The sequence below is a fragment of the Octopus sinensis genome, linkage group LG11 (genome assembly GCF_006345805.1).
Source record: "Octopus sinensis linkage group LG11, ASM634580v1, whole genome shotgun sequence".
Classification (NCBI taxonomy): domain Eukaryota; kingdom Metazoa; phylum Mollusca; class Cephalopoda; order Octopoda; family Octopodidae; genus Octopus; species Octopus sinensis.
This window is the reverse complement of record NC_043007.1, coordinates 43,612,747-43,625,246: the sequence shown is the minus strand read 5'-3', so window position 1 is coordinate 43,625,246 and position 12,500 is coordinate 43,612,747. Positions and strand designations below refer to the sequence as shown.

At 36.3% G+C, this 12,500-nt stretch overlaps 1 protein-coding gene across 3 annotated transcripts in view; it reads left to right on the top strand.

Annotated features, from left to right (window-relative positions):
- The window catches only part of LOC115217531 (non-symbiotic hemoglobin), a 271,016-nt gene that overhangs the window by 240,513 nt on the left and 18,003 nt on the right, over positions 1 to 12,500 (top strand). For all 3 annotated transcript variants that reach the window (XM_029787255.2, XM_036507443.1, XM_036507442.1), the window contains one exon: positions 2,348 to 2,573. In XM_029787255.2, the coding sequence (XP_029643115.1) occupies positions 2,348 to 2,573 (226 nt within the window). The remainder of the gene's footprint in view (positions 1 to 2,347; positions 2,574 to 12,500) is intronic.

Here is a 12,500-nt window from a genome sequence, read left to right as displayed (position 1 = left end):
GTCTTAACCCCCTATGGAAAGTATTAAAAAGTATCCTCGCAGGGAAAATATATACGTTCCTTGCGGAAAACAATGTCCTGCCAGTAGAACAAAATGGATGCCGAAAAGGATCCAAGGGCACCAAGGACCACCTTATGATAGACAAGGTTATAAGGAAGAACTGTAAACGGTACCAAAAAATTTATGCATGACCTGGGTAGACTTCAAAAAGCTTACGACATCTTGCCGCATTCGTGGATTTTGGAAACGACCGACATGTGTGGAATAGCTAAGAACGTGTGTGCACTGATTAAGAACAGCATGCCTAGTTGTAAACACATCTTTCCTGTAACAACCAGCACTTAGCCGAGGTAACAATCAAAAGAGGTATTTTCCAAGGAGACTCTTGTTCACCTCTGTTATTTGTTATGACTTTGATCCCACGTTCTGTCGTCCTACGCAAAGTCAACGCGCACCATAAGCTGAAAAAGAATGGACCTCGTCTCATGTGAGGATGATTTATGACTGATTTTCAGAGGAAAGTAGATAGAATACTTTTGTTTGACCGTTTTCCAAGGGCACCCATACACGTTTCCTCAACCCCTCACCATGGTCAGTATTGAGGTAAAGATTTATTGGCCAAAAATCATTAATTACATATTCCACGTCAGTGTCTTAGCCCGTCTCACAGAACTGAGAGTTCTCTTTTTCTCCTGCCAGTTGCAGTAGATGTCTTCCAAAACGTGAGCAAACAAGTCTGGTATATATCCGTAAAGCTCATAGGGTAGATCATTCAAACCAAATGATCTGCTCTACATACAACCACTTGCCACCATCTACATTCCAGTTGCTATTATCGGCTTTTTTGCAACACTCCGCATCTTTCGCCAAGAGCTATGACAAGCCATCGAGATAGATACTAAAGCCAGGGACCGTCTCCGTTCTACCGCCTGCCCAATTAAGCGAAGTGCCGCTGTAATGTCGTACACATCTGTTTAAAATCGGATATCACGTGGCCTTCTCGATCTGTCCGAGACCAATTGTGGATATGCTATCATGCCGCGCTTTTGCCACCCAGGCCCATCGAATAGCTTTCGTTCGTACCATTAGCTTCGTGTTTCGCATTGAAGAAATGTTCAAGAGCCATTATCTATGTTGGCATGTCAGTTGTCCTAATCAACTCTTGTAATTTATCAACTCTCACTCTAATCCCTTTTTCCTAATACTACTCTTTGCGAAAATATACTGTAATTGCTCTCTTCAGAAAATACCTCCACTGGTTGTTGGCGGTCAACTTCTTCAAGTGTTCAAGTGCTGCTAAACTTAAACGTTAAGTTTCTGTAGGCTTTATACACCAAGAACGGTGCGTTCAGCTTCAAGGAGCCAGGTTCTAATTAGTTCTATCTAAGTCGACTAGGCAGATCACAAACTTGTGGCCTGTCTGACCAACCACATGAAATTATAGACATCCTACAGTATCTCTGTCTGCTGGTCAAACAAACACTTTATCTAAATGTCATCTGGATGATTCGATTCCGTTGTTCCCCGTCCTCACTGGCACATCCTAGAAATCTAATCGGTACATGTCAGAAAGCTGAACAACTGAGAGATTTTACATACCCCTATCCTATCGGTTAGTTCCACAAGTATAATGCTCAAAGGAAAAGCGAAACAGCTGCAGCTTGGTTCCAGTTTCGTCGTAGGCGACAACAACGCATCCAGCCCGATGTTCTTAAAGTTCTGTGAATCCACTGCCATAAATACCTTTTTATTTGACCCCGAAAGCTGGAAATTTGATCTCAGCAAGATTTGGACTCAGGGCACAGAATCAAAACAAATAAAAGAAGGCTTTCCTTTCTGCCGACTTTCGATTCTGATGATTACTCTTTTACTCTTTTACTTGTTTCAGTCATTTGACTGCGGCCATGCTGGAGCACGGCCTTTAGTCGAGCAAATCGACCCCGGAACTTATTCTTTGAAAACCCAGTACTTATTCTATCGGTCTCTTTTGCCGAACCGCTAAGTGACGGGGACGTAAACACACCAGCATCGGTTGTCAAGCAATGCTAGGGGGACAAACACAGACACACAAACACACACACATACACATATATATGACAGGCTTCTTTCAGTTTCCATCTACCAAATCCACTCACAAGGCATTGGTCGGCCCGGGGCTAAAGCAGAAGACACTTGCCCAAGATGCCACGCAGTGGGACTGATTCTCCATCTTTGTAATACTTTAACATTTTGACAGATAACTAGTTTCATTGATATATCATATTTTTATATGTCTGTTTGTGTGTTTTTGTTTTATATCATTTGATAGTACATTTGCCTTCGTTTCCTTTTATTTACCCTCTTTCAGGTTATTCGAAAAATACCCAGATGTTCAAGATATATTTATTCCATTCAAAGGTCAAAGCCTTGAAGATCTTAGTAATAATGACCGAATGCGTGAACATGGTTTACAAGTAATGCGGACAGTTGAGAAGGCCATTGCTAGATTGGATCAACCCGCGAAACTTGAATCCATGCTGTATGAACTGGGTCAAAAACATGTCATGTTTGACACTAAAGTAGACTACATGGACGTAAGTAGTATAGAGTTCATTACTTTATTCTTAACGATAGACAGTCGATACAATGAAGACTAAAGAGTATGTCAAATGATGTGTGTGTGTGTGTGTGTGTGTGTGTGGACAGACAATAAATACACGAACGTCCCTGTGCATATCTCGATTTATCTAAAGCTAGGTGTGTTTTATACTGAAAGTGTCTGATAAATAATTCGAAATTTAATTGGAGCTATGGCAATAATGTCTATGTGAATGAAATAGTACGAAATAGAGAAATATCAAATATTTCATACAAACTAAAAATACCTATATATACCTATATACCTATATATGTTACCGTAATTCGTGACATGAATTATACATCTGTGCGTTGTTAATATAGCTCATTAGTCGGAAAGTAGTAAGGCTGTATTTTAGATAGATAGATAGATAGATAGATAGATAGATAGATAGATAGATAGATAGATAGATAGATAGATAGAAACAAAGATAGATAGATAGACAAAAAGGCAGGTGGACGGACCAGTGGATGGATAGATAGATGGATGGATAGACAGATAGACAGACAGATAGATAGATAGATAGATAGATAGATAGATAGATAGATAGATAGATAGATAGATAGATAGATAGATAGATAGATACATACATACATACATAGATAGATAGATACATAGATAGATAGATAGATAGATAGATAGATAGATAGATAGATAGATAGGTAGATAGATAGATAGATAGATAGATAGATAGATAGATAGATAGATAGATAGATAGATAGATAGATAGATAGATAGATAGATAGACAGAGAGAGAGAGGGGGGTGAATTGTCCAGAAAGAATAAACAACGCAGGCAAAACTAACTGCGTGAAAGATAGAAATAAAAAGATTGAAACAGACAAATATGATAGAAAAGAAACAAACAAACAAGCAAACAAACACTGAATGAATGAATGAATGAATGAATGAATGAATGAACGAATGAATGAATGAATGAATGAATGAATGAATGAATGAATGAACGAATGAATGGATGGATGGAAGAAAGACTGGGTGGATAATTGAATGAATGGAAGAAAGGATGGATGGACGATTGAAAGAAGAACAGGGCAAATAATTTCAAGAAAATCGAAATCCTTCCTATCAGTAACCATACAAAAATAGTAATGGCGCAAACTGAATGCTGTCAGGGGTGAAAATATAAGTGTTCCTTTGATGAAACGGAAACCCATTGATGTTTTGTCTATTGTGAGATGAAACTGTAGACATAAAAGCAAGAAGAGATTAGATCAAGGATTTGGAGAATAGGGAATATAGTGATGAAACGCAAAAAATTCTTAGAGCAATAAGAAAAAGATACCAGAAGGGAAAGAAATTGAAGCTGCTTATACACGTAAATACGCGCTTATATATATGTGTGTGCGTGTGTGTATGTATATATATATACAAATACATACATACATATATATACTCACACACACATATATATATATACACATACACACACACACATATATATGCGTGTGCGTGTGTAGTGTGTGTGTGTGTGTGTGTGTGTGTGTGTGTGTGCGTGTGTGTGTGTACTATGTATGTATGCACAATGGTATGAAGGAATGACGTGTGGCATGTGTTTCTGCATTGCTAAGCGTCATCAAGCATGAATACCTATTTTGTCCCTCATAAATCTATCGGAATAATAGTTCTGATATATAAGCATAGCAAAAAGTAGATTTGAATATAGTGTCGGGGATATATGGTCGTCTAAACTACGCAAAAATGAAAATGACACTGATATCTCATTTTAACATGTTTATTACTTGTGTGAGCGTGTGTGTTCGTTTGCGCATTGATTGATATTTATAATTATATTTAAATTCAATAATAATGATAATAATCAATTAAAGTACATAAGAGTAAAAATATATATAATAAAATAAAGCAAGAGCACTCAGAGAGTGCAAACCTCCGCCAAGGCAACGCCAACGTCCTCTTAACGATCAGCCGGAGATGATTTTTAAAATGAGAATATCGGAAATAAACTCAACTGCTCTCACAAACGAGAATACTAAAAATTAACCCGACCGCTCTAAAAAATTAAGTAAAAAAAACGAAAAATAATCCAGAATCCTTGTTCGGTGCCGGATCGATCCCAAAATCTAATCAGTTCGTGCCAGTCACGAGGCCAAACATCCTTGAAAGTTTCATCCGAATCCACGAACAAACAAACAAACACAACTGAAAACAATACCTCCGCCTTCGCTAAGGTGGAGGTAATAAAGAAACAGAATTAAGAAATAAAAAATAAAAATTAAATAAAAACAAAGAACTAAAACTGTTTGAGTGTGTATGCATGTGCATGTATGTATATATATACATATATAATGTGACCTCGTTGGCGATTTTTTTTCCTCTGTCTTCCCTTCTCTGGATCTTTCCTTCTCCTATGTTTCCGACGAAGAGCTCCGCTCGAAACGTTAAAGCCTCCTCCTTTCCTTCTCTCCTGAGCGTCCAATAATACTATATTTGTTCCACGTCCTCGCGTTGCTGTGTTTTTTTGTGCTTTCTTGTTTGGATTAACTTTATATATATATAATATATATATATATATATATATATATATATATAAAAGGATATCATTATTTATATATTAGTATATGTATGTGCCTGCGTATATAGATGTTTCCTTATAAAGTCACTTTAGTTCGTAAGTGTGCGTGTATATTAAAAGGTTATTAAAGCAATTATATTATTGTTAATATTTATTTATTGATTTCTAGTTATTATATAGTATAGTATTATGTATTTACATATTTAGGTGTATATTGGGATGAGACACCTACTATTCATATGTAGGCCTACGTTATATATTTATGTTTAGTATGTAGATTTATTCGGTTACTATGTCATCAAAATTGGTGCTATCTATAGATTTATAGTATTTGTATCTAAATTAAAATGTATTATATTATGCGATTAATTAATAGAGATCGATACTCAATATTATTATTAAACTGATATTTAAGTATTATATAATATAATACAGTGTATGTCATTTACATTTATATCATATTTAACCTATGTTAGGTTTGTAAATTTAATTATATTTATTTAGTTGTATTAATTTTGCTTAAATTCTTAATGTATATATTAGTATCTAAATTAAAATGTATTGTATTATTTGGTTAATTAGTGCAATTCAATATTCAATATTATTATTAAGCCTATATTAAGGTACTGCATAATATGATATAGTATATGCCATTTATATTTATGTTGTTTTAACCTATGTATGGTCAATATTTTTTATCTAAATTAAAAAGTATAACATCTGATAGATAGTAAAGAGCAATATTTGATATTATTAAAATTAAATTTAAGCATTATATATATAGACAGGCAGACAGACTGACAGACAGAGGCAGAGAGCGCGGTCGCTGTTTCCCCTTCCACGTCAGCTATCTCTGACGAGCGTATATTATATAACTGGTTTTTTACCCAATACTCCATTATATAATCCAGTCGAAACCAATTGGTAAGACGAGCCGTGATGGATAATTAACACTATAAAATTCAGACAACATATATATATATATATATATATATATATATATATATATATATATATATGCACACTTATATATATGTATGTATGTATGTATGTATGTATGTATGTATGTATAGATAGATAGATAGATAGATAGATAGATAGATAGATAGATAGATAGATAGATAGATAGATAGACAGACAGACAGACAGACAGACAGACAGACAGACAGACAGGCAGACATTTATTAATTTCAAAGAAGTACAAAACTTTAATCTCCTTCAAAGCAGGATCCTCTCACTTCAATGCATTTGTAGTGCTCCTGCCACTTTGTGTAGGTTCCATGGAAGTTCTGTAGGTGTGCAGAAGCCTTGTCACAGCCTCCTTCATCTTCTCAATTCCTTCAAAACGACTGTTTCTATGGTCCTCCTTCGGCTTGGGGAACAACCAAAAGTCACAGAGAAGAAGGTCTAAACTTTTGGGAGGCTGAGGAACAGCTTTGATGCTCGTCCTTGTCAAATAGTTTGTTACCAGGATGGAATTATAAACTGGTGCAATGTCTTAGTGGATGTACCACCAACCCGAATGGAAGAACTCTAGCTTTTTGTGCCAAAATCTATTCTTGAACTTCCTCCCTACTTCCAGAAAGTACTCTTCGTTAATCGTACTCTTTGTTAATGATGCCTTTTCTGTCGAAAAAAGGGTATCACCATGAGCTTCCCAGTGGACTTGCTTTGCCTGGCTGGCGTTCTTAGTTCTGGGAAGTTATAATGCTTCCAATGGGCAGTCTTTCCCTTTCCATAACAGAAGATCCAGCTTTCGTCACAGTTCACCAGAGACTCAGGTAGTCTTGGATTGGAGTCAATGAGCTCAACCACCTTCCTGTTGTCGCCAACATGTCTTTCTTTCTGTTCGTCACTGAGTATCCGGGGAACGAACCTTGCACAAATTTTGCGTATTTTCAGATCTTCGCTAATAATTCTGTCCAGAGTTGCCACACTAACTGCAAACTGTACACTTATTGTCTTTATAGATACACAACAGTCTTAGTTCAGAAAACTGCGAATTTTCTCAACCAGCCCTGATGTTCTGACGCCCCTCTTCCTTCTACTCCTCTCATTGTCTCTCATTCTCCTCTGACGTCCTTGAACCTCTTGTTCTAGGTAAAAACAGATGCTAGGTTCATACAAGTTAATCTATAAAACGTCGGAAGCATTTCATAAGTTTCTGTAGCGTTTTTTCCCAGTTTAACACAAAATTTTATTGCATAGCTGACCTCCAAACTGTCTTCACATCCTGACTGCATTCTGAAAACTAGTAAGGAATGACAAGTAACGTTTAGAAAGATGTGTTCAATGTGCTTTTACAGCCGTGTCCATCAGCCTGGGATAAAATAGTTGGTAGGCCAGTATATTAGATATTGCAATAAACTAGAACAGTTGTTACTGCCTGAAATGCCTCAAAACATCTGGAATGTACCTCATTTGTGTTTATATGTATTTATATTATGTGTGTGGATGTATATGCGTGTGTATGTATTCATACACACACTGATATGTTCATACTGCATTAGCATCCTAGTTCAATACAGATATATATTGATCTATGTAGATATAATACATATTTATTTATGCATATATATGTGTGCGCGCGTGTGCATGTGCGTGTGTGTTTGTGTGTGTATGTGTGTGTATGTCTGTGTGTGTGTACGTTGCTTTATGTCGAATGAATGAGAGACGAATGCTCAATATATATTGTAGAGAATATGATTTTTTTTATTTCTACAAAAAATGAGTTTGTCTCCTGACTAGAGTTTCACGCCACTAGGACCTTCAGGTGAAATCGTTACAACTAGGTGTTGATGATGGTATATAAGTGTATGTTTGTGTATGTATGTACGTATGAAGTATGTATGTATGTATGTATGTATGTATGTATGTATGTATGTATGTATGTAAGAGTTAACCAATGAACAAACACAAGCAGAAGACTACACACACATCAATGAAAAATATTTGTACTCACACACACCGCAAATACCGAGTTATCACAATTTCGCCAGAAGATCGCAGTGGCGGGAAACTAGAAAAGTTATGTGTGTGTTTGTTTGTATGTCTTTGTAATTTAGAATAAATTTTGACTGGCCACCTGCCTGGTAGTGGGATTGTAAAGAAAAGCGTCTTGTTTTGTTCATCCTCCTTTAAATCTTAGGAAGGCCTTGCATATTTTTATAGTTCGAAATATCGTGATCATTTACAGTGTATGAATTAAGGATTCGTGTTCTCTCCACAAGAACCCCAAGTTCAGCCATACTTTGCTCCAGACGGGTTGTTATGTATCCTCTTGCTCTATCAAAAATAGGTATGAAGCTGAAAGTGTATTTGAGTACTGGTTTGCAAACTCCTTACCAATAGTCCATGGATGTTCTCTTTCTCTTGTATTTTTGGAACTACATTGGTGTCCAGAGGGCAGCTGATTTCCACCATAGAACATATTTTTACCTTGTGCCCCCATACAGTAATATCTGGCAGGTTGTGTTTTAATGTGGTGGCTGTTTAAATTTTTAAGTTCCACCAATATTCTTTTGGCCCATAGGTCAACAGAGTTAGCTACGTCTGTAGATCCTTTCTTCTTAGTTATCCTGTTCCCTCAAGGGAAGATAATGTTTGGAAGACATCATGTCATAGTCGACAATAATGTGGTTGAAGTCTTCAATTTTGGTTTTGCACGGCATACATTTGTCTGTCAATACTTTATGCCTCTTCTACTGTAAGTACTTAGTGATGATCTCATGTTCTTGAACTGCATCGAGGTAGCTTTCGACGTGGAATATCATAAACTTGTCGGTACTCCATGTCAAGCTTTTGACATGATCAATTCCTTCTATGGTTTGTATTTTTCATGCCAAGTACCTATTCTCAGTGAACTGGCCCATTATTTACATTTTAGTTCTGATAAACAGATTTTACCAATGCTCCTTGTGGAGAGATCTGTAGTACCTCTTATTTCATATTTCTCCTCAAGTTCATTAGCTATCCTAATTAGGTTGTTGCTTTCATGGTTACACACTTGGGTAAGATGTATATGTGTGTGTCTGTCTGTCTGTCCGTCTGGATGGATGGATGGATGGAAGGATAGATATCTTCAAGGTGGAAACCTGATCCGAATAATGGCAATAGGGTGGATAACACTAAAGCCAGCCTGGGATCAATTGTAATCCAAGGCTGGTTTTGACAATATCCATTCTATCGTGGTGTTAAACCGAGTGACAGATTAACTCTAAAACCCAAACAGAGTGAGATATTTAATCTATTGTAAGATATTTAATCCACATTTAAGATATTTAATCCCCGTTTGGATATGCATTATAATAGACTGAACTGAATTCAGTGATCATAGAGAATGCAACCTGTTTGTAAGTCCCAGTCTTCTGAATAGTAGGCAGCAAGAACAATTCATAGACAGCTCTGAGTGTTAATACAACCTCTCTAGTCCTACTGTCATTACAAAACAATTTTTTAGCACTACTTCCGGTTTAACATGTCCTCTTGGTTGCCGGGATTTACTGAGTTACAGGCATGCATACTAATTCTTCAAGTTGAGTGTAATATGTTGATGCATTGTTTACTACTACACTTCTCTTTGCGTAGTGTTTATTGTTTAAGTGAAAAAGTTTTTCCAGTGTAGGACCATCACAAGATTGGACAGGAGCTTAGCAATTTGAGTATCGTTTCAGGAAGCTGCCGTATCAGTTGGTGTATGAATTCAACTTTTTTAGCTTGTGGGTGTTACATCCAGTGAGTTCATAATTCAAAAGCACGAATTTATCCAACTAGTATCAGTCGCCCGGTTATTTCTCCTCGATTTGGCATCTCTTTTTCTCATCTCCCAAAATAATCTACTTTTTAAGAAATACGGAAATTAATATTGCTTAGTTATCAATAAAACGTATTATCTATAAATGTATATGTGACAACAATACTATATTGTTGAAATTTATGTAGGAATTCTTATGACCAATACACTGACTAGACTTAAGTTTGTAAATGAATTCTTTGAATAAGAATAACATGTTTGAATTAAAAAGTGAATTACGATAAGTTACGTGTAAGGTTATCCATTGTTTGCGTTCGACTCGTTCAATAATCTGTGTTGGAACTATCCGATAATTCATTGTTTTTACCATCGGAAATATCGTGTAATTTCCGAGCTTTAGTGCTTTAAGCATAACAGGAAAAAAAGTAGAATGTTTATTCCTTTGACTTTATGATTTACATTTTCATGAAACCTCTATTTATTCAGCAATCAATGCAGGTAATAAATGTTCCAGAATGTCGCTTTTTATTCTTGTTTCATTCCTTACTTTATTTCTCATGTAATAACGAAAGGAAACATCTCATAATATCTTGTTCCAATGAAAGAAACATTTGACACTCTGTTTACAGGTAATATACCCAATTAAGCCGTCACGAGTGTGTATTAAGAGGATATTACCATGGCTTCTGTAATTCACCTCGGTTTGTTGTATAAAAATAATGTTTTCAATAGTTACGTTTTGAAATATATAAAAGAGCATAAAGTTTATTAGCAGAGTTTTATTTGTTTGTAGGTCTTTAGTGAGTCTTTTTATTTATTAGTTGAACGTGATTTGATGATATTGCATTGAAAATACTGTACTTTATCTCTGGAAATATACACTGCTCTCAGCTGTCCACTTCGCAGCAAATAATTACTATGTGGAAGCAATGAGTTTTAGAATTATAAGAAGCGTCATTACGTTATAATTGGTTTCCATTAACTAAATTCTTATATTTTAAGAGAGCCATGGAAAAAGTGAGGAAGAACAAAAAGAACAGCTGCGACCGAAAGAATAATAAAACTACTGCGACTGACAGTCAATTTCATTCTGGTCGCAACTTTGCACTTTTCTTTATTCATTTAGAGCACTGAGATCAAATCATCCGTCTGCCAAAAGCTGAACTTTTTGAGAAAAAAGTCGGTACCATTTCGTTGTATCATCTTGTCTAACCACTGCATGAAAGTGAGGAAGCTTCTACGTAGCCACTTTACCCTCGCGACATAGCAGTCAAATCTCCCTTGTATCATATCCTACTGTCTTAAAAAAACAAAAGATAGGATAATATAGTCCTCAGTAAAAAAAGTAAAAGTTTGGATGGGCGTAAACGGAAGGCCTTCAATCATAGGTCTACTGGATCGACCTTGACCAGAAGCTAAACAAGAAGAATTACATGATGGAAGGAGGACTGTACGTAATTACACGAACAACGATAAATAGCAGCCAAATCTCCCTCAACTCAGACACCATCGTCTTTAATAAAAGAATCTTAAACATCCATAAAATATGGCCTGAAATTCGGTGGTACAGAGATAATCGATTACATCGACCCCAGTGCTCAACTATTACTTATTTTATGAACCTTGAAAAGAAGAAAAGCAAAAGCAAAGTCTACTTCGGCAGCATTCGAACTCAGAGCGTGAAACCGGAAGAAATGCCGCAAAGCATTTTCTCCGTATGGCTGATGAAATTAACATGAGATAAGTCCAATAACATTGATCTCGTGCTTCTGCGTATTCTGCTGCAGCAGAGATAGCGGGAGATGATTGACGAATGTATCTCACAGCATGTGACAGTTTATATCACAATAACTGGCACTCCGTCGGTTACGATGACGAGGGTTCCAATTGATGCTCGTGAAATTAACCTGCAAGTGGCTGAGCACTACACAGACATGCATACCCTTAACGTAGTTTTCGGGGAAATTCAGCGTGACACAGTATTTAACAAGGCTGGTCCTTTTGAATTACATGTACAATTGAGTGGACAAGAGCAACGTGAAATAAAGTCTTGCTCAAGGACACAACGCGCCACTAGGAATCGAACTCGTGACATTACGATCATGAGCTGATTACCCTAACCATTAAGTCACGTGCCTTCCCATATCACAATAGCACGTAACAAGTGTATGTCACAATGTTACAACGTAGAATGGTGTATCTAACATGTTTAACCGTCGCAATATGTTACTATATATATATGTGTGTGTGTGTGTGTGTGTGTGTGTATGTATGTATGTATGTAACATACTTATACTGTACTATGTAACGAATATTTCTGCAATGAAGCACAAGTTTCGCAGTTTCTTGACCTCTCAGAGTTGTAATTATTTAACCACGAGTCAACCCTGCTCAGCCGTGACCATCTAGTTTTTATGACACCGATTATTTCATTGTCAAGTCTTATGTGTGTTGAGAGCTAGTTACCTATTTCTAACAAAAACAAAACAAATATTTTTAACTGAACTTATTAATAAGAAGCTGACTTTATGACAGAGAACCAGGTGAGGCTCAGAGGTCTAACGATGAGAATTGCGATAG